The 20,836-nt window shown below is 40.9% G+C and overlaps 1 protein-coding gene across 7 annotated transcripts; it reads right to left on the bottom strand.

The window, feature by feature from the left end:
* Positions 1–461: 461 nt before the first annotated feature.
* On the bottom strand, positions 462–19,527 carry mmp16b (matrix metallopeptidase 16b (membrane-inserted)). Of its 7 annotated transcripts, none has more exons than XM_065954204.1 (11): positions 18,931–19,524; positions 16,456–16,604; positions 16,203–16,217; positions 15,722–15,838; positions 13,851–14,155; positions 10,310–10,477; positions 9,575–9,792; positions 9,344–9,482; positions 7,858–8,008; positions 4,856–4,971; positions 999–4,257 (listed from the first exon to the last, which is right to left on the bottom strand). In XM_065954204.1, the coding sequence occupies exons 1-11, from the start codon at positions 19,060–19,062 to the stop codon at positions 3,893–3,895; spliced, it is 1,875 nt and encodes a 624-aa protein (XP_065810276.1). In that variant the 5' UTR covers positions 19,063–19,524; the 3' UTR covers positions 999–3,892. The 7 variants fall into 7 exon arrangements, with proteins under 7 accessions (XP_065810279.1, XP_065810276.1, XP_065810277.1 ...); XM_065954205.1 differs by having other exon boundaries at positions 999–4,254; positions 18,931–19,520; XM_065954206.1 differs by having other exon boundaries at positions 10,316–10,477; positions 18,931–19,518.
* Between the last annotated feature and the right edge of the window lie 1,309 nt (positions 19,528–20,836).

Raw genomic sequence — 20,836 nt, 5'->3', positions numbered from 1 at the left:
ATAAGTTTGTAACAAAAGTATATTTTATATTATTAAAGCTAGAGAGCGGCAGTGAGGCCCTCAAATAAATTAGCTACAGCAAGAACAAGTCCTGCTTGCTTATCTATCAACTGCAATATAAAGGATTTATTTCTACTTGCCTTGCCCTGTTAACATGTGATGTACTCAGTCTTCACAAGATCAAGTTTTATTATGAAAAGCTGCTGAGCTTTATTGTGTGTACTCCCTGATGCTGTATTAATGCTAAATCTAAAACACACTCTTTGACCTGGGTGAAAAGAGTTGATGTAAGTTGTGCAGGATTTAATGTAAGTTTCCTGCATGAAACCTTCTTTTATGTATCTTCTTTGCTGGAATGTTGTTGTGCATCTTAGGGCAGTCACTTTGCTTGAGAAGATAACTATAGAGGTCATGAACGGTACAACAGTTCACCAGTCTAATATCAGTGTATAAAGACACACTCAAGTTGCACTCCTTTATTTACAACACACATTTTCTTTATCCATGGAATGAAGGATTGAAAACCCAATTCTCTCCAGCAGACAGTACACACTCGGCGTCTATCGACACATTATGTAAAACGTATTCTTCTCAAACACATTGAAGTATATATTCTGTGTGTAGCTGTGTAGAAGATCTTGATTGCAATTATTGCATATCTCTCCTCGTCTGTGCGCCCTGCTTCTCTGGCGTATCGACTGCCGTCTAATCAAGCTCATCTACTTCCTTTAATGACTTGCTTTGCAGTGTGTGTCGAGGCAGGGTGAAAAGAGCACTGCGGAGTCTGGAGATAAACAGGGACAGGTCAGAGCAGTGAGACTTTCTTACAATCTCTAAAATGTCAGACTTGCAAGTGTCGAAGAGACCTCTGTGTTTATGCTGTCCTTTTTTAAGATTGAGGTCCACCTTTTTAAAGACGGGAGATATTCACACAGGTGATTTGTTGTTGATGTCGTTGTTGAAGCAATATCAGAAGAAAAATTACTTTAGGGAGAGAATGCATTTCAAACCCACTTTATTGACAGCTTCTCGCCCTCAGTACAATGCAATGCAAGATTTGAGGTGCTGAGCACAGAGGAATAAATACAGCAATAAATATAGTACTGACTCGCATCACTGGTCGTCTTTGATTCACACTCGCCGGAGCCGTCAAACCCTCAGCACAAACACACAAACTGATAAGACATCACACACAACACTGAGCCAAAGGTTGTTGCTTCCTCCTTAAATTACAGTGGTCATGAATCAACATGGACTGGTGGGCGCTGCGAATCTGCACCGCTGCAGGAAAGCAGAGATGCTCCTTTCTTTTTTCAAATGTGTACATTTTCTTGTCATCGCTCTGGATGTCATCTGGAGATTGGAACAGGGAGGACAGACTGGAAAGTAGTCATTTCACATGGTTTAAAAAACATGACAGTTGGATGCGTTTATGCATTGGACAGGAATCTGTCACCTCATTTAACCAGAATGGAAAAGACTGAATGATCCATGGTCAACAGGCTGACATCTTAATTTAACAACGGCATGCATTGCCCTTATGTAGATTTTTCAGTTATTATCCCTTAACAAGACAGATTCAAGCACATCTTATCAAGATTGATCCTGTAGATAGTTTATAGGTATATTTTAAATCTCTATTTCCTTCTGAAGTACGTTATAAAAATGGCATTGTCTCGATATCAACGGAAGATATGCATTTATCCTGTACAGTTTATGGAAATGAACGTTTCAAGTTAAAAAAAAAAAAAAAAAGAGAAAACCAAGAAGAGAGTTTACAGTTTAAAAAAAAATCACATCATGAATGCTCACAGACTGGTCACATGTATGGCAGCAATCAAAAGGCAATACTGCGAGACAATATTTCACGAGGACCCAGGCTGTGTGTTGCTGTGTTTTTATACAATAGACAGTAAGAGAATAGAGCTCCTGCTCAGTGTCGTTCCATCTTACATCAGAGAGAATATGTCACTTAAGTGTCTGTCATACTCACTTATTAATCACATCCTGGTTTATGCTTGATGTCATACAGCTGTAAATACTTCTAACCTCATAGACTGTGATCAAGTTGACGATCATTCGTCATCAGACTTCATTTAGCTGGTTTAGGTTTTCAGATATGCCTGTTAATCCAAACAGTGTTAGACTAGTTTTTATAAACATTTGTTAGTAATTTGTTAATATAACATTAGTACATTTCTTTGTATAATGCAGTGCATAAAACAACCTGGTTTTAGCATCAGCAGAATTAGGTTTTTTTTTTTTCTGAAATCCAGAATTCAGACAACTACACGTTTCATTTATTTGCCAGGTTATTTTGTCTCATGTTATATTGTTTTTCTTCTTTACAACAATGCCGCCACTTTGCATTCCCTCACAAATGATTTGCAGTAACTAAAGTGTGAAGATGGAGCACTCTGAGCTACAGCAACAGCCACTGATACAAAGTAGATATGCAGTGATGATGAATCCTTTTTTTTTTTTTTTTTTACAGGAACACTGTCTGAGTCTCATTTGAGTAATGGGTGCATCATGTAGTATGGTTTTACCTCTCTTTCCATTTTCTCTCCTCCTGCCCTGCCTCCAGTTTGATGAGAAATGTTATGTAAACTTACAAACCTTGTAAAAAAGTTGAAATCAGAGACAAAATATGGATCAGTTCAAATGTTACAAACGTATGGACCGACACTGTTCAGAGTATTAAAGTCAAAACATGGCAGTAAAAAAAAAAAAAAAGGGAAGCATGATTAGCTGTTAGCTGTTTAAAACCGACACGAGAGTATGATACAGTACATATATAATGTGGGTAATTACTGTCTCTTCCACCCACACACAACAACTAACCTTCCCTTTCTCTCTCCCCACCCCTAGTGAGGCAGCAAATCAAAGCTGAAAGCCTTCTTGCCATCAGGCTTTTAGCACAGCTTAGCACGTTTTCAAGAGCGATGAACCCTTTGTGGATCAAACTGTTCTTAATTACTGGTTTTGAAAATTGCATTATGGGCAGTAATTAGTGCCTGTTTATATTCCTACTGTGCCCCTCCACCACCCCAGTTTTCCAGGCTCCAGACCAGAGAAACAGAGAGAAAGAGAAGGGAGTTTAAGCAATCCGTGATTAAGGCAGTCTCATAAATATTGCAGAGAGGTTGTTGGCCCCTGTTTTGGAGATAGACCGCCACAACAGTCTTGAGTTTTCTAGCTTTTACTAACGGCTGCTTCATATCCCCACAGATTACAGAGCAGACGGGTGGATGTGAATACCGATGGCAAAAAAGAAAAAAAAATCGGAGTTATGATGCCACAATGTTTCGATCCATGGAGGAAAGTGATCCCATCCAAAACAACATCGAGCGGTAATCCTCTTTGGAAGAAAAAAGGTCATATTTGGTTTGTGTATCAGTCCTCCACACAATGAATAATCTTTTATAGGGACCCTTAATTTAAAAAAAGCACAGCTCAGAGCGATTTAATTAAGAAATGAAAGTAAAGTAGAAGCCTATATCTAATTTGTCCGCTGAAGTTAGTGCTAGGGGGCTTTTTAAGCGGCGTGCAGAGACGAGGACAGACAAAGGTCCCACTTACAGTAGCTTAACTCTGTCTCACTTAATTGAGTTCATTCCAAGATACAGAAAAAAGTCGAAGCAGATACATACATATTAGTTGGACATAGGGGATGTGGCTCCCTCACTGTGTCTTCATTTGAGTTCTGCTGATCGTTTCGCTCCCTTGCAGCTTGCACGTTATGAATTCAAGCAGTTTTAAAATCTGCCAACATGGCAATCCTTATGCACCCTTTACAGTGCTTCCAATTACTGGACTCAGGGCTTCAAGTAATAACTAGACCTTTATCAGAGCTTCACACCCCTCTCTATACAGAGCAGTAACAGTCCCCTCACACCCACTCCTGCATGGAGCGCTTGCAATACAGTATGTGGCGCTGTGTGCTCTTCCTCCTGAACTGGAAAACGGTGTAGAGGAGGACCATCATGCACAGCGCCAGGACGCAGGGGATGGCGATGGCCACTGCTTTCTCTGTGCCCCCCGTGCTGTCCAGTTTGATGACGACGTCCACGTCGCCGTTGTCGTAGTGGCGTTCTTCCGCAACAGGGGGGCTCCAGTCCCAGTCGGGGTCGGCAGGCAGACCGTCGCAGCCCATGAAGTCCCTCAGGATGGACCTCGGGTAGCCAGGCTCCACACGAAGCAACTGGTTGTTGAACTTCCAGTACTCCTTTCCCTTGTAGAAGTATGTAAAACCTGCTGGGACAGAGTGGGGGACACAAAGGAATAACTTATTGTATTTATTTTTAAAGAGCCTTGAAAATAAAACACAATCTGCAGCTGAAAAGATCATGTCCATTTGGTTTGCTCCATTGAATGTCGTTACTGATTAATTTTGATTTGACTTAAAACAAAGTAAAAAAACTTAATTTGCTTTCATAGAAGTTGCAAACAAGCAAAAAACTTGACAACGATAATCTAAATTTGGATTCAAAATGACTCAATAAGTACAAAGCTCTGTGTGCATTCAGTTCCTTTTTTTTAAATCATCATTTTGCATATTCCATGAAGAGTTAATGCAGATAATCTGACATATTGCAGCTTTGTTTTTTGTTTACAAAGAAGAGAAATATTTCAGAACATTGCAGCTGATTCATTCAAAACTCAAAGAAAGCAACAAAAACCTGACAAAAACAATTCCAAGTAAGATCTCTCTTAAGTATTAGAGGGATTTACTCTTGATCTGTTACAACTGTTTCTTACAAATTATATTTAACCAATGCTAGTGTGTAAAATGTTCTCTTTTGCTTCATAATTACTGACTGGTCTTGTCTGTTCATAAATACAGATGCTGTACCGTTAGCTTTATCCACAAAAGCCCCCTGTGGAGAGTCAGGGATGCCCTTCCAGATGGTGACTGGTTTGGGATAACCTGGATCCATGGTCCTCATGTCCTCATTGTACCTCCAGTATCTGCAACAGGACACAGAGAAAAACTAGTCATTCCAGCACACATACACACCAGAGACATGAACCACTTACAAACACCTACGTGTGCAGAAACAAAGAGCAATCCAAAGAAGGAGGCCACTTTTTGAGTACACACAAAACAGCACAGTGATAATAGTTTAATTTATCCAACACCTGGACATAGATATAGAAACCATCACATAAGACATATTATATATTATAGTTTATACTGTAGAATAAACTGGCTATTCTACTTCTGGTGACTGTAACATGCAAACCAGTCTAGCTTTGTCTTTCCCTTGAAATGGACCTAAAACAAGGCCGAGGGACAGAACTGAAAAATCATCAAGACAAGTGTGAGAGGATTTTGCACTCTTGAATCCAGGCTTTTTCAAAAGCAGTGCCAGGTGTACAGCATGTTCAGCCAAGATTTCCTTTCTATTGCAGAGGAGAGAAATGCCCACACACTGACTGAAATGTAACAGAAGCAAAAAAAAACATTTATTACATTTGCAGACTGGGACTTTATATATAAAAATGTCACGTGACAAACACCTGACCATGTAGTTTAAAAAAAACTTGAAATAGGTCACATACACACACACACAAAATGTTGATTGAATAATGTCAAGATATTTATTTGAAGATAAACTTCATGCTTTTCAAAAGTACTTCAACTACATCATGAAAATGAATCAGTTATAGTGTAATTTAAAGGTCACATATTATGCAAATTACACAAAATACAACAAATATGTTTCCCTAGCCTGTCTACAGAACCCCCAATTATGATAGAAGTCCATCTTCTGTGTCTTTTGCCTGCTCCACTTTTCAGAAAATGTATGCTTCAACAGGGCGTTTGGAGATTTTCCCTTCATGACATCACAAAGGGCAGTAACCCCTCCCCCAGGTGGGTGACACTCCCACTGCTGGCTGTTTGCTCTGCCCTCTGAGTCTGCCTTTTCACTGTAAACATTTGGGCATGGAGCGAGAAAGCCCTAGCCACCCAAGCCCTTCCAGAGGGTCTTAGTCAGAAACAGCTCACTTACATTTAAAGGTACAGACACAGAAACAGCCTGTTCTGAGCAGGATTGAAATAGAGGGGTTTATAGGCATGATCAAATACAGGATAAGAGTGGATTTTTGGCAACAAAACTTCACAGACACGTTTTGGGGAGGTCCGAGACTTATTTAAACTTGTTGAAAAGGAGTATAATATGTGACCTTTAAGTAGGATTTCCCTCTGGGATCTTAACGGAGAGCTGATGTAGTGAAACCTTAAACCTGCACTCTTTCTCATGGCCAGCAGGGGGGACCCCACTGCTTGCAAAATGAGCACTCTTTTCACTTGAAACAGTTTTTTAAGTTCAGTTTATGGTCTAACTCACGTGTTCTTCAATACAGCTGGGAGTTAATGTTCTGAGTTAATGTTCTAAATAATGCTTCCATTGAGAGCAAAACGACCAAAAAGCAGGATATGCTTTAAATCGTAGTACCCTAAGGTTGGATCCTCAAAAAAGGGTGAGTGCAGCGTACCGATTAATCAGTATCCTTAATTACAGTTACACCTTGCTGACCAAGCTAGTGCTAGCTGCTTGCTAAGCATTTGCTAACCCCTCACTTATTTTCATCTCACCCCTCATTACCGAATATCACGTCTAGTTCCAGAAAAGCCAAGACGGTAGCAGCTCAATGCTCATCTTAACATTTCAAAACAGTAGTCCACATACCAACAGCTCAAATCTCAGTGGGCTTCGTCGCCTACTAGCACAAAGACTTTACTGATTCTGAATTTGATATGGCAACCAGTTGGGGACTTCTGTGGGTCATAATTCTTCGCATAATAACCGACTGACTTTATTCACGTAACCAGAGAAAGCGTCCGATCAATCATCCATACTGTGTTTCTCTGCCAGACAAATCTGTTTCAGGGGTTGTTGTGATTGATCTGCCTCTCATACCCTGGTGCTCACACACATTAATCTCGCTACACAGTGTCATTTCTTGGAATTAGAACAAACACCCTGTCACATATCAGAGAGAGAGAGAGAGAGCGAGGGAGAGAGAGAGAGCGAGAAAGAGAGAGAGAGATAAAATCGTGTTCAAGACGATGGACAGAACGTCCTGTTTGTCATGATGTGCAGCAGCAGGTTGAGGGATGACAGTATCATGACAAAGCATTTTGTCAAGCTTTCACCACACGGTCCCCTGACCTCTTCGTATATGATTTATCATGACAGCTGAACAAACATGTGAGTCACACTGTCCAGACTCAATTTTAAGATCACTGCGATAGATAAACGCCGGATCCTCTGATTTTGGAAGGACTGCCTCGTTTCATGCCCAACAGCATGTAACTAACTAAAACCATGAATTAACCAAGAGATGTCTTCAAGTAGACTGAATTATTTAACAACTTCAGAACTTCTGCTCTGCCATCAGGTCATTATGGATTAAAAAGCCAATGAGCAGAATTGATCAGCTGTTGAAAAGGCAGCTTTCAAAAGCAAGATGTAGACGCTTAGAAGCAGTGAAAGACGCCAGGAAATCGCTGCCAAAAAAACGCAAGATGTATTGATCCACAAACCTGCAAAAATAATTAAATACCTCAAGAAAAAACAGCCTCTACAATCATTAAAAGCTCCAAAGGCAGACAGATTGCATCAATAAAGAGGAGCGGAATAAAAGGTGAAAAATTAACTCTAATTATGACACCAGATTAAAATGTGTACTGTGATGTTTTTATTCACAGTTTGTTAACACACACACACAAAAAGAAAAACGTTTATCGACAGGAGAAAAAGATTCCAGCCATCACTCATAGTGATTTTTTTCGATTGATCCAACAGCTTAACTTCTAAACAACGCTCATAATCGTTCCACACCGACCTGTCTCCTTTGAAGAAGTAGGTTTTGGCGACATCCTCCCACCAGACAGCTGTCTCGATACTCTGAGTGGGCATGCCGCTCCCGAACAGCGAGATGTCCTGAGGGTACGAAGGCTGGAGAGTTGTGTCCTTGAAGACCCAGAAACGGTTTCCTAAAATACACACACACACACACAAAGTTAGGCGACTCTGGGACAGAGACTTTATCATAAAGATGACCTTAAAAAAGTACACTGCAGGGAAACACTGCTAGCTCTCATTCAGGACCTTCTGTGTGCTTCTTCTGTCAGTCAGTCAAATCATTTTCGATGTGATTTCGAAGGTAAGATGTATTAACTCGTTGACAAAATACTGCACGGCAGCAAATCTATGCGGTGTTATCTTTAATACAATAAACAACAAGATGAGACTCCGCACGCAACTCCGCTGAGACTTGTTGTTTTCATTTTTATTGACGCTATTGTTGCATTTAATTCAGTTTGATCATGAGTGCCTCAGGCGGAGCGAGGAGAGATGCTTTGCCGTGGCGCGCTCACAGTAAGTAGCAAGACACTCGCACACAGACAGAGAAGCAGCTAAGTCCCCCTGAGTGAATAAATAAAGCATGAGGCACTCTGATCCCACTGGGTGACAGATGTCATGTTAATCTGCCTGATGGAAGGATGGATGGGCTGTACTGGACCTGCATCCTCTCTGTTAGCGTAGAGAATGCATAACAACCTCAGAGTGAACCAGTACGATGTCACTGATGTACGATGAAAGATTACTGTTTGTGAGAGGAGCTCACATATACACATTTAACTGCAGAGGTTGTATGTTATAAAATAACTGTTTTTTGTTTTTTTTTGCTTTTCTTTCATTTGTCAACAAATATATTATCAGGGTGTCGTGGAAAAATATCATGACTGAAATTTGTTAGTGTTTTTTACTTAGAATTGAAGGAAGAATGCTTATTCATGTTTTATTTTGAAGGAGACTTTTTCTGATTGTGTGTGTTTACTTGCTGTATTTGATGATTGTAACCACTGAATTAAAACAAATAAAAACATCTAATCTGTAAAATAAAACTAAAGGTATCCTGTGGATGTTTCGTTTTGATGATTTCACAAAAATTCCGATTTGGTCAAATGTATTTCCTTGCTTCTAACACATTAACAGAGCGTATCCTTTCAATATTGTAAATCATTGATTGTTTACATACATGTTTGCTAACCAGCAGGCTTCTTCTTCATTGATTTTGTTGCAGCTCTCAACGCCTTAACAGCATCACTTTTTTAATCAACTGAACAGTAAGAAACAAGTGACAGAAAAATGTTCCTTAACTTTGTGCTCTCACATGTTCATGTGAGCGCTACAGCTTATTCACAGGATCACCTAACATTGACCCAATCATATGGAGCGTTGCTCTTTAGCACTACTAGTGGTCACTTCAAAACCTACTAGGGTACCAACACACACACCACACATATACACTGTTGCTTTAGTACCTTTAAAAAAGACGAACTTCCCTTCACTGTTTTCATACACGGCATCGATTTTGGGAGGCAAGCCTTTCCAGAAGTAGTTGATCTGCATGGGGTAGCCTGGAACTACTGAGTTGTCCCGCACCCTCCAAAACCACTGGTCCTATAGAAGTAGAGGATAAAGAAAAATCATCATCAACATCATCTCTGCAGAAAACTGCTTAAAAAGCAGCTCAAGCTGATGTTTTCATTTACCTTGAACACAAAAAGCTCCTGTCGGAGGATGGCCAGGGTGTTGAAGCCTCCGTCACAGATGTTGGGTTTGGAGTTGGGGTTGGAGGGCTTGGCCCCCTGAGGAGGGCGATGGGGTCTGGCGTGGCGGTCATGTTTACGAGGGTCTGAGGGAGGGTGGAAGCGAGGTGGAGGGACTGTGGGCGGGGGCCTGGTAGGCTGTGGTGCTCTATCTGGTGGACCTGAAAAAAGAAAAAAAAAAAAAAAAAAAAGATCGTCCTTGCAGCTCTTTTTGGTTGCACTGTTGCATTTGTCTGTCCAGCTTTTCTGTGTTTGTAAGATTGATCTACGTTTGGGTCTTTGCCAAGAGGAATATTGCATAAGTTAACACTTTTTTTTGACCAAAGCATCTTCAATTTTGGCACAGACTTAGTCCTTAGCTCTGTTTTCTGACTCATGTTGTATTCAAAACACCTGTTTGCTGTTCTCTTTAACAGCTGACAAGACAAATGCTGTTTACTGGCATTCAACCCGACATTACTCATTGTTGCCTCAGCATTTGTTATGGGAACTTAGTCACTTCAAGGCTTTAGTATGGTGAGATTTCATAATATATCTCAAATGAAGTTATGAAACAATAAAATGCAAATGCTTTGTAGCACTGACTGAAAGTCGCTGGACTCTCTGGAGATGTTTGACCTTGTTTATCCTCTACATCCACTCTATTATACAGAATAAGAGACTATTATGAAGAGCTACCGTTACCGTAGATTTTCTGGATGCCCTGTAGGTCATCATGAGGTAGTTTGAAGTTCTCTGTGTCCATGTATTGGTAGAAAGGAGCCATGATAGCAGTCGGGTCGTTCGAATGTTCCAGACCGAGAGCGTGGCCAAGCTCGTGCACAGCAACCAAGAACAGGTCGTTACCTGGAGGAGAAGAAAAAAAAACACTGTGAGTGCAAAATCACTCAAACATCAGATAGTACAGCACACAATATGTGCCAGGTGGAGACATTAATGTATATGATATATTCTGTTATGAAACAGGAGTAGAGAAAATACATTCAAAGACAGTAAAAAGCAAAGAAACACATCAACAACAACACAAAGAAAAACATTTAACGTGGACAATCAGGCATCTGTGAAAATACTCAGCATCTATATATATACAGCCGCCTGTAAAGGCTATACATTATTGTCTTACACATAGAATGGCTATTGTGCCAGGTACTACACTAAAAAGGAAGTCGAGCTCATAACGCAAATGTGTTTCAGGAATCCAACAAAGAGATTAGACAATAAGATATGTGGGAGCATGTGTAGGCACATTGCATAAAAAAAACAATAAAAAAAACAGCCTACGCACTAGTCCTCTGGCAATTCCTTGATTATGAAATAAACCAACAACTGTTTTGATAACCAGTTCACCACTGAAGTTGTTTAAGAAAGCTACCTTTAGAGATTTCCTTAAGAGATCTTAAGTGCCTCTGTCTCACTTCTATGTTGTCGATAAAACCTGTAAATGTAAAGGTAAACATTCTCTCTTTGAGCTTAAGATCTCATCTATCGGTGACATTTTATAAACAAACCATTAAACACAGAATTGACAGGTAACCAGTTGATTAATCAACAATGAATCTAATCACTACTTGCAGCCCTCTGGTCCAACAGTTTCTTGTATTGAGCTGATGTGGTTCAATAGTGCAAGTAAAGATTTACTGGAGGTAAAATTGCAAAGCATGACCGTTGTTTTTCTTCTTTTCCTCTGTGAGAGACGATTAGCCACATGTGCACCACAGCTCACAGGGAGCAGAGGGACACACACTCTGCTGTTTGCTGCCCAGAGCACAAAAAGATCAGAGCAAACATTCTTATAATGCACTGGAAGACACACGACTGTTGGCATGGCACATGAAAACATTGTGGGTTTGGTTCATATATCACAATCAAAAACATGCAGATACATGGGAAAGGAAGAATGTCATGGGTAGTGTCGTTGGTCAGCACTCAGCTCGTGGTGTCAAACTGATTTAGAGAGAAGTACGCCGTTTACATACAGCTTGTGACTGAAGCTGTCCCCAGGAGATTGCTGCCCTTTAAAACACGATATGCACTCCTGCCGGAAGCACTGCAACGAACAACCACTGACCCCCAAGCCAGCAGCTAAAAGGTTACACCTCCCCTTCCCCCCCCATTAATCTCACACAGCCAGCCTCTTCCACCTCACCAAAACTGTCCCACAAGGGCTCCCAAGAGACAGGCCCAAGCTACCATTAGCGCACATGTCAACATGCAACATTTACAATTACAACTGCTGCTGTGAAAGCCCATTAAAGGTTGCACGGCTTTCCAGACACATAAGCGGAGACAGGAGCTTTTCAGATTCAGCCTCGATGCTCCATGCAGATAACCGTAGGACACCGCGCAAGGGTGAACACGAATTTGACTCGGGAGTCTGAGACAATTACCATTAAGAGTTTGAGGAGAAAAAAAGAGAGAGAGAGAGTGAGGGAGAGGGCGGGCGAGCAGCTGATGGGTGGCAAGCAGTTTCCCAGAACAAACACAATGTGAGCTGTTTCCCTCCTCTTCCACTAATGGGAGGATAAAATGGAAGTGTATTGCTCTGTATGGGTATTAGCAAAGTAGCCTGGTGGTGCTCTGACAAGCCTGGCACCCTGTAGGTAAGTTAATTAGAGAGTGTGTGGATACACAGCTAAGAAAAGGCGTCTTCTCTCTCTTGAATGATTCTCCGTGCCTCCTCCTATTTATGCTGAAGCACCATCCGCAATAACATGACCTAAATGAATCGCTGATCACATTACCTAAAATCTCATATAACACAACATGACATGACACAACATAACTCTGCCACCTTTTATACCTATAACAAAAAAAACCAAAAAAAAAACCTATTAACCTAGTACACCGATCATTTCACAACACAACAAATCAAAACAAATCACAAGAATACAAAACAAAACAACCAACTCACTAATCTGAGGTAACCTGTTAAACTTGTAACAGCATGACAGAACGACACAACACAACAAAAACATGACACAATAATTACATTTTAAGTCGACCTATTAGAGCTACAATAGCTCGTCACTATTTGGCCCTAAAGGCAACATAACAACAAACAACACAAAAGAGCATCATGTAGCATCATGTAGCAAAACCATATAATATAACTAATACTCACTTTCCTTTATGACCTATGAAGTGGCAATCTAGCAACCAAAAAAAACCACTGGAGGGAACTTAAAGTAATTTCCAACTCATTTAACTCTTTATTGCACACACACGCACACAAACGATTAAAAAATTGTGTGGCTTCTTCTGATTCCTGATTCCCCTTCCCCAGTCACATGACTCTCTTTTCTTGCTGCCTGTGGCTGTGATTACCGATTAGGTGCGCAGGTGATGTAGCAGCGGAAAAAAATGTCTCCATGCAATGTTTACCTGACTTACCACACACACACACACACTATAACACACACATAAAATGGATGACAACAACCTAAAAAAAAAACACAATACAATGCCACAGCACACCAAACTAGGGTTGAACAATTTGGAAAAAAAATGGCATCGCGATACATTTTCTGTCTGCGATATATATTACATAACATAACCCATTATAATGGCCATACCATCATGCTGAGGGTACTGTAAATGTGTTAGGTGATCAAATGAAATAATTCATAGCATAATAAAGCATAACAAGACGTTGCATTCCAATATTTTGACTTCTACTTTTGGTATTAGATATACATCAGGCAGTTGTTTGCTTCCTGTGTTACCTCTCTTGAAGTACACCACTGAGATACATCAAATTCACTACCAGCAGAGTAGCCATAATCATGTGCCAGCAAACGACGTCTTAAAATAGCAAAGCTTTCTATCCTGTCATCTGAAGAGCTTATTATGCAGGATAAAAAAGAAAAAAAATCAAAATCCTGACAGATGGGGTGATGCGTCTTTACAGAGCACAGCCCAATCAAAGACGTCTCTACATTCTTTGTTTTTGGTTAAGCATCCCTCTTACTCTGTGATAGCATCTCTGTCATATTGCCCTCCTGCCCAGCCATCTGCATTTCCAATATATCCTCTCGATCAGTCCTTATCTCTCTCCTGATGACTTGTTTCTTTCTCAGCCATACTTCTTTATTTGGTCTCTCCTTGTTTTGCCTCATCTCTCTCTTTTACTGAAGGATCTCTGTTGCCTTTCCTTACCCACACACCAACCACATTCTCTTTTTAAAGATCTAAGTTAAACCCCACTTTTTCTTTGATTTACCATCATGGTTGGGGTTCCCGAGGGTCCAGGGCTCGTCTGAGTCAAAGTGCGTGTCCCCTCCGATGCCTGGGCCGGGAAAATAGGCGTGGGCGAGGAACCCGCCCTCCCCATCGAATGGCGAGCTGTCGCCGTGAAAACCTGAAGCGAAGATGATGGTGATGTCCACGTCGCGCCTGCCAGTCTCCAGGGCGCTGTATGGAACGGCCTCGAAGCGGAGGGGAGTCACACCCTGCCACACGTCAAATGCCCGCCGGATGGCATCATGGGTCTCTCGAGCACCCACCTTTGGCGTGACATTTTTGATGCTGTGGATATGAAACAAGGAAAATGATTATAAAGTGGGAATATAAAGCGAAGAAGAAGAAAACACTCTGAAGGTTGTAGTTCCTAGGCTGTGTTTATCGTAGGCCAGCATGATGTAAAAAACATACAATGTGCTACAACATTGCTCATTATTGTGATAACAATATGAAGTGTGAAAATAATTCATATTTATCTTTAACTCACAGTTTCTGTGTCAACCTGTTGAACTCAATGTGTGAAACAATACCTATTTTTTGCAACATGCCTCTCCTGATTCTAAAAAATAAATGCAAAAAGCATTTTTTAAACACTGAATCTGAGGGGAGCTGGTAGCTTAGTGGAGCTTTATTTGACTGCATCAAAATGACTTGAAAGCATGGCCATTATACCTGGGCCTCACTTACCTCTATCGCTAAAGATTACACATGCTGATTAAAAAAGCATGGCTTTTTTACATTAAACTTTATCCTGTTCTTATTCATTAATCAAATTAAATTCATTGATAAACTCAGAATTCTCCAATGCGTTTTTTTGTGAATGCTCATATTGCAATGACACGATGTTTTGTGCAGGCCTGATTTCATCATGTGAAAAAGTACACATCATTCCAAACTAGCGGGAAGAAAATATACAAGGGAAGCAGAAATAAAGTACACAGTCACACTGCATTAAACCAGTGCCTTGTTATCCAATTAATTTCAAAAGAACAATTTTTACTTCTCAAAATGAGGAGACTCTAAAAAAGAAAAGTTGCACTTGACACAACTATTTCAAGCCGGCAGCTTTTAGTGAACTTTTAACATAGGAGTCGTTATCAGTCCCTGGCAGGCAGAGAGGAATGGGAAATCTTCTCCCTCTCTCTCTCTCCACTCATTTTCATGAATAAAGTGCAGTCAGCAGCAGCAGCAGCAGCACTGATTGACATTCCATTAGGAGAGGTGGCTCATCAATTCAAATTTGTGGAGGAAGGAAGGATTTGAATAAATTGACAGCGTTATCGTCTATTACTGCTGTAACCTGTCAATTTGCAAGTTGTGCCAAAGACGCCATTTATCAGTCCTCCTCAGAACCCATTAAAAACTGGAGCTTAATCAGGCGAGATAAGATGAGAGTTTGCATATTTCTGCTGAGATTAGCCACAATTTAAACAGTTTTTAAATGAAGGAGAGAAAAGCCTCCAATCTTCATGCTACTCAGCTAAGATTGTTTGTTTTGTTTTTTTGAAAAGAAAAGAACAAATGAAAGAGGGTTAAAAAAAAAATGCCTTATCTAGTTTTCCATTCTGCAGGCATGTTATTTATACACTGAAATGTACACACACTCACAGCACACAGGGGTGTATGTGTGTGTTACTTTGAATGTGTGATTCTGACTTTATTTTTGTGTGTGTGCACCCACATATGTGATGTGCGCAGGCTGTCTCTATGACAATAGAGAGCATGTGACACCAGAGGGAGATGAGAGACGGAGGAGAGCTGTGAAAAATTAACAATGGCACATCCAAACCTTACAACAAGCGCCGGAAAAACTCAATGGTCGCCATGACAACTGCCTCCACTATCTCTCACCTGTAGGTGATGTGTGTACGCTGCCATTTCTGTCCTGTCAGCGCGTATCTCCGCTTCCGCGACCTCGAAGCACTTTTAATTTTGTCAGGAACTCCACAACGAGGCTTTTGCATCCAACTTCAAGACAAAAATCAAAAGAGAAAAGAAGAAGAAGAAGAAGAAGAGGAAAAAGAAGGAGAGGTGTGAATTAAGTTTGCTACATGAAAGTTTACAGGCAAACACCATCACAAGACAAACATACAGCACTGAAGAGAACTCAGTAGTTCTCTTCCTGACAGGTGACAGATAATCAGAGCAGCAAAAAAAGTGCAAAATGTAACTAAACTACTACAAACTACAGCAACTGATACAAGTGTGAGATCAAAACATGTGAATGAGAGCTGCAAAGAAATTCATTGTTGTTGTTTTTCATTCATTCACCACGTAAGGTTAACACAAGTACAGAAAACATGTAATATGTAGGCAAAGCATTTGTTCTCACCTCAGCGTGATATCACTGCATCATCATGCAAAATGAGAAGAAGGAAAAGTGTTAAAACCTGAGCCTGAGGTTGCATCAGGCGAGGTGACGGGGGGTGAAAAGAGCATCTCTATTTCTGTCTCTCGCTAATTCATTGAAATATTGATAACTACTCCTGCTGCATTCTAAATGAATGAGCAGAGAATTTGCATTGGTGTCACATTATCAGCCTAGTGCATAACAGCTAGTGTTTTTCTTATGTGTGCATACTCACTCCTTGGTTCTCTCATCCAGTGTCCCTGTGACATTGAGGCCATAGACCCGCTGCATGGCAGCAATGGCTGAGTGCATGGTGTGGGCAGAGCGCAGGACGGACATTCCCGGTTCTGTGTGGGGAAGGTAGCCATACCTCTGTAGCCATCCCTGCAAGAGGGCGGGAGAAGAAGAAAGATGTGGGCCTTCAAACTGTGGCTATTTTAAGAACTGTTTCACACTCTTTGTCTTTATTAGAAGGTGGGAGGGAAAATGTGACATGGGGATAGAGATGACAAGCCAAGAGCTGAAATCCCATAAAGGATTTTGTGCATTCCATTTTTGCAAGTTTGAAGTCGTAATTCACATGTATCAACAGTGTGTACAATACATCAAAGTGAAAGTCTATTCTGTTTATTTTGTCTGATGAGGCTACATGATATAATATCAATCTGTGACTCATGTTAACATTTTAAATTACAATGATATGTCATGCAAAAAATAGATACACATTGAAGTGTGAATATTAGTTAAATGTTACCGTTCCTGTGTGTTCCTGCTGTTTTGCAATTTTTTTATTTATTTTTTTACAGTACCTGCTGTGTTAAAAACATTGTATGTCCTGAATCGACCTCAAGGTTTTTTGTCAACCACATTTTTCTCCCTCTTCTCTCCTTTCTCAGCCATCGTGCTCAATAACCTCTCAGTTTCCACCAGATTGACAAAAACTAATCTGAGCCGACTCTAGCTGAGGCTACATCTGATTGGCAGAATCATTCTGGCGGGGCTCATGTACGCGGGGCTCAATCTGCTAAACGTCCCAACGTTTGCATGCTGTGTGTCACAGAAAGGTATATATATTCTTTTTTATAATTCAGGCAGTCTTTTTTTTTTTTGGCACATGCGAGAATGATGATTTGTATGTGATTTACTGAGCATTCAAACTTCTCATTAGCTGAAGTTATCTGACTCTCCTGAATTTGTGTTTGATTAGATTTGGTCCCATACACATCCGTATTGAAACATTCCCTTTTTCAATATTCATATTTCACTTATTGCTGCGAGTCGAACCCAAACACAGTCATTCCTCCTCTGCATTGGAGTGAGTTGAGATTGATGGCACAAAAACAGTAGCTGTTAAATTAGTACAATGTGTTATTTGTTGAAATACTATTCTTTGGCACACCCGGAGTAAAATATGAATATGACTTAACATGTAATATTCTGCATCTGACAAGAGGTGATTAGGTTACCACCACTATGTTTATTTTTTCTTTAAATGGAGCGCTTAAATGAGCTGCTCACAATATCCCATGTTTGTAGGATTTCATGAAGTAAACATTGCATGTAAATGTGTATTGCAAGTGCAACTGTTTTGCATTTGCATCCCTTCTAGTGACCTTAGTCAGTGTTTGTGTCTTGCGGCTGCTGGTCAGTGTACATGTGCAGGTCTTTTGGCCCTGCCTCCTCTTGTCCTACAAAGCGAGAGGTCGGCTACATACAGAAGGGAGAGGTGAAACCGAGCATCATGTAGGGGTCACTGCCAGGCAGAATCAAACCTGAAGCAGAGGGGCCATGCGGTGCCCACGCTATCCACAGCTGTTTGCACGCCAACCAGCTGCCAACCCATCACCACTCAGCCTATGAGAAATGCTCCAGATAGCTAATCTGACTAGCTGTCTCCATCCATCCCTCCCCCTTCTGCCTGTATCCCTCTTTCTGCTGAGCTAAACGCCTTGTTTATCCCTTCTTTTTTCATCCTCTCTCTCTCTCTCGCTCTCTCTCTCTCTCTCTCCCTCCTGTGGGTGTGTTTTCTGCGTGTGTTGTGTTTGTTCAAAGGCAGAGATCTCCGAGAGAGATATCAGGCACATTCCAGTGAACCATAAAATTGAATAATGATGTCTGTGTATGTGTGTGTGAGATCCAGCCTCAACAATTTCATTTCTTCGGATTGGTGGGAGGGGAGCCAGAGGTGAAGATGAAAATGACATCTATTAATAAGGCACAACAAAAAAAAAATCCTATTATGTAACTTGGTGTCTGTAAATGTTTATAATCTCCTCCAACACTATGATGCTGCCAAAGCGTGTCTGAATTCATATTGGCCTATCAAAAAAAAAAAGTGAATCTAACAGTGAGAACATCTCGCTGTAGGGCAAACTCTGCTAAAATAGCCCAATCATATCTAGGTTGCACATTGGGGATCAGTGGGCTGGATCAGCTCGGCTCATGGACCCGCAGTGCAATAAAGTGAGCATCCTTCTGTTCCACTGCACTCTCCAAATGAGGAATATTTTCGTCTTAAAAGTGCGTGAGCTGTCCTGATAGGCTTACAATACATCCATGTTGTTCTCCGTTATGGTAATGGAGCTCACGGATATATAGCGTGGGGGAGACGACATGTATGTTTTTTGACGCCGAGGCAGATGATGTGGGGATGAAGAGAGCGCGGTCATTTGTGATAACTAGGGGAGGCAGGGAAGGCCATTTGTCTTACCTCAACGCTGAACTGATGATGATCCTCCTCACCGGACACGGCACACGAAATCCAAAGCAAAAGATGCAAGCAGACAGCTGCCGCGTGAACGCAATCCGATGGTTTTCTTGTCCTGGAGGATTCTAAGGTCATAATGACCTGTTTTTCCCGAGTGTTTATTAGAAGAAGCCGCCCGTCTGCTTTGGCTCTTGTGTCAAATGAAAACCATCAGGCGAGCTGTCAAGGCAGGATTCAGATGGAAACGAGGAAAAATAGGGCCAACGCGCTTTGCAAAATCCCGAAGGCGACATAAAAATGCTCCGATGTCAAGCAGAGAAAACGCGGCATGTTAGACCCGCTGCCCTCGCCATTCTTATTTACATCAGGGGCTACATCTATCCAGCAGCATCAATGGCCATGTACAGTACCCAGTCTGCGCAAGATAGGCTCCCTCCCGACTCCACGCCTGCGCTTTGATTTCTCACACGGCGCAGCGCTTCTTGGCAGCATCACAAGAGCTGCCCTACAGAGTGCATGAGAGATGAAACACCATGCCTCAGAACTGCCCGTACGTTTCACATGGCAAAGGCCGACGATCTGTGCAATTTTAAGGCGCACTTCTGCAGCCAGATGGTTTGACATTAAATTCCTGATAGTGAAAAAAAAAAAAAAAAATGGCCTAGATCCAGATTAGAATTACTTATGCAACCTATATTCCTCCGCTGATGCCTTTATAACCCTAAATAGTAGGCTTATATATCTATGTATTTTATTATGAAAGAAAATAGGCTACCCTGCAAATAATAGCCTAAATAAATCAGGCTTTTTTTTTTTTTTATCTGCATCATTATCATCTAAAGGCCGATTAGATACAAGGACAGACAAAAGCCGACCATTATCTCTAATTTTCAAACACTCAGCTTAAAATATGAGTTCACTGTTTCCCGTGGGTTGATCGCTACCCTGAAGACCCAGAAAACATGACCTAATAGCTTCTCGAGACATTTATAGCTCCTACCGCTCTTTATAGCCCAGAGATGGTAAAACAAGCTGCCTTAAGCCACCAGGCCACACGATGGCGGTGTTTCACTGAGGAATTGTAGCCGCCAGCTGTTTGCTTTAAAACCCTCTGAGGACACTGAACACACCGGAACCTAAATCCACCCCAACACAAACTAATGAGCCGAGAAAGAGACTTGACTTTGATTTGATGTGACAGGCGAAGAGGCACATAGAAAGGAGTGAGAAGAGGGAACATTTGTCATGACTACTTTTTTTTAATTTTATTTTTTAATTAGCATCTAGTGTGGTTAATGCGTTCTTTTGGCAATAATATTGTGCATAAATCACAAATTGTTAAAGATAAGGACTGTATTTCTATTTCAACCAAGTAAAGATAAAAGAAACAATCCAATTTGGTTAAAAAATAATACAAATTCAATTAAGCAGGCCTATTCAAAATGTACTGAGCCCTTGAAGTCCCAAAAAGTGAAAAAAAACAACAAAAAAAACGTTTTACTTTTACTTTTTGGAACTACAGGGGCTCGTAAAAATGTACCTTAATGCAAATTATTGAACAAAGAAAACGCTTCCAAAAGTGAAGCCTACAACAGCAATCAAAAACGATCACAATACAAATCAAAGTGACCTCAGGGAGCTGTGGAATTGCAAAATACTGTGCCTCAAACAGGAATGTAATGTTACTATTTATCTTAGACTCTAATAAAGTTAAGCAGATGCTGCTGTTGTTGCCTAAACAGGAGTAACAGCGATACTTGTTTTACCTAGCAGAGGCCCGCAGCGACAGATGTAGACAGACTTTTAGCACACGATGTTAACTTACAGAGTTAATGCAGCTCAGTCAGACAGCCCTCTAGAAGAAGAAGAAGAACACGGTTTGTTTATGTTCTCACATCGCACAGTGTGA

The sequence above is a fragment of the Labrus bergylta genome, chromosome 4 (genome assembly GCF_963930695.1).
Source record: "Labrus bergylta chromosome 4, fLabBer1.1, whole genome shotgun sequence".
Taxonomy (NCBI): domain Eukaryota; kingdom Metazoa; phylum Chordata; class Actinopteri; order Labriformes; family Labridae; genus Labrus; species Labrus bergylta.
The sequence above is the reverse complement of the archived record's forward strand: the minus strand, read 5'-3'. Positions and strand labels throughout refer to the sequence as shown.

Excerpts from the sequence above, each read along its gene's own strand:
- mmp16b (XM_065954204.1), bottom strand. The coding sequence starts at position 19,062 with ATGACCTTAGAATCCTCCAGGACAAGAAAACCATCGGATTGCGTTCAC. Across the intron at positions 10,478-13,850 it reads CGGGAACCCCAACCATGATG|GTAACGACCTGTTCTTGGTT; the intron begins GTAAATCAAAGA and ends CTTCTCCTCCAG. Across the intron at positions 4,258-4,855 it reads TTTTGTGGATAAAGCTAACG|CAGGTTTTACATACTTCTAC; the intron begins GTACAGCATCTG and ends ACTCTGTCCCAG.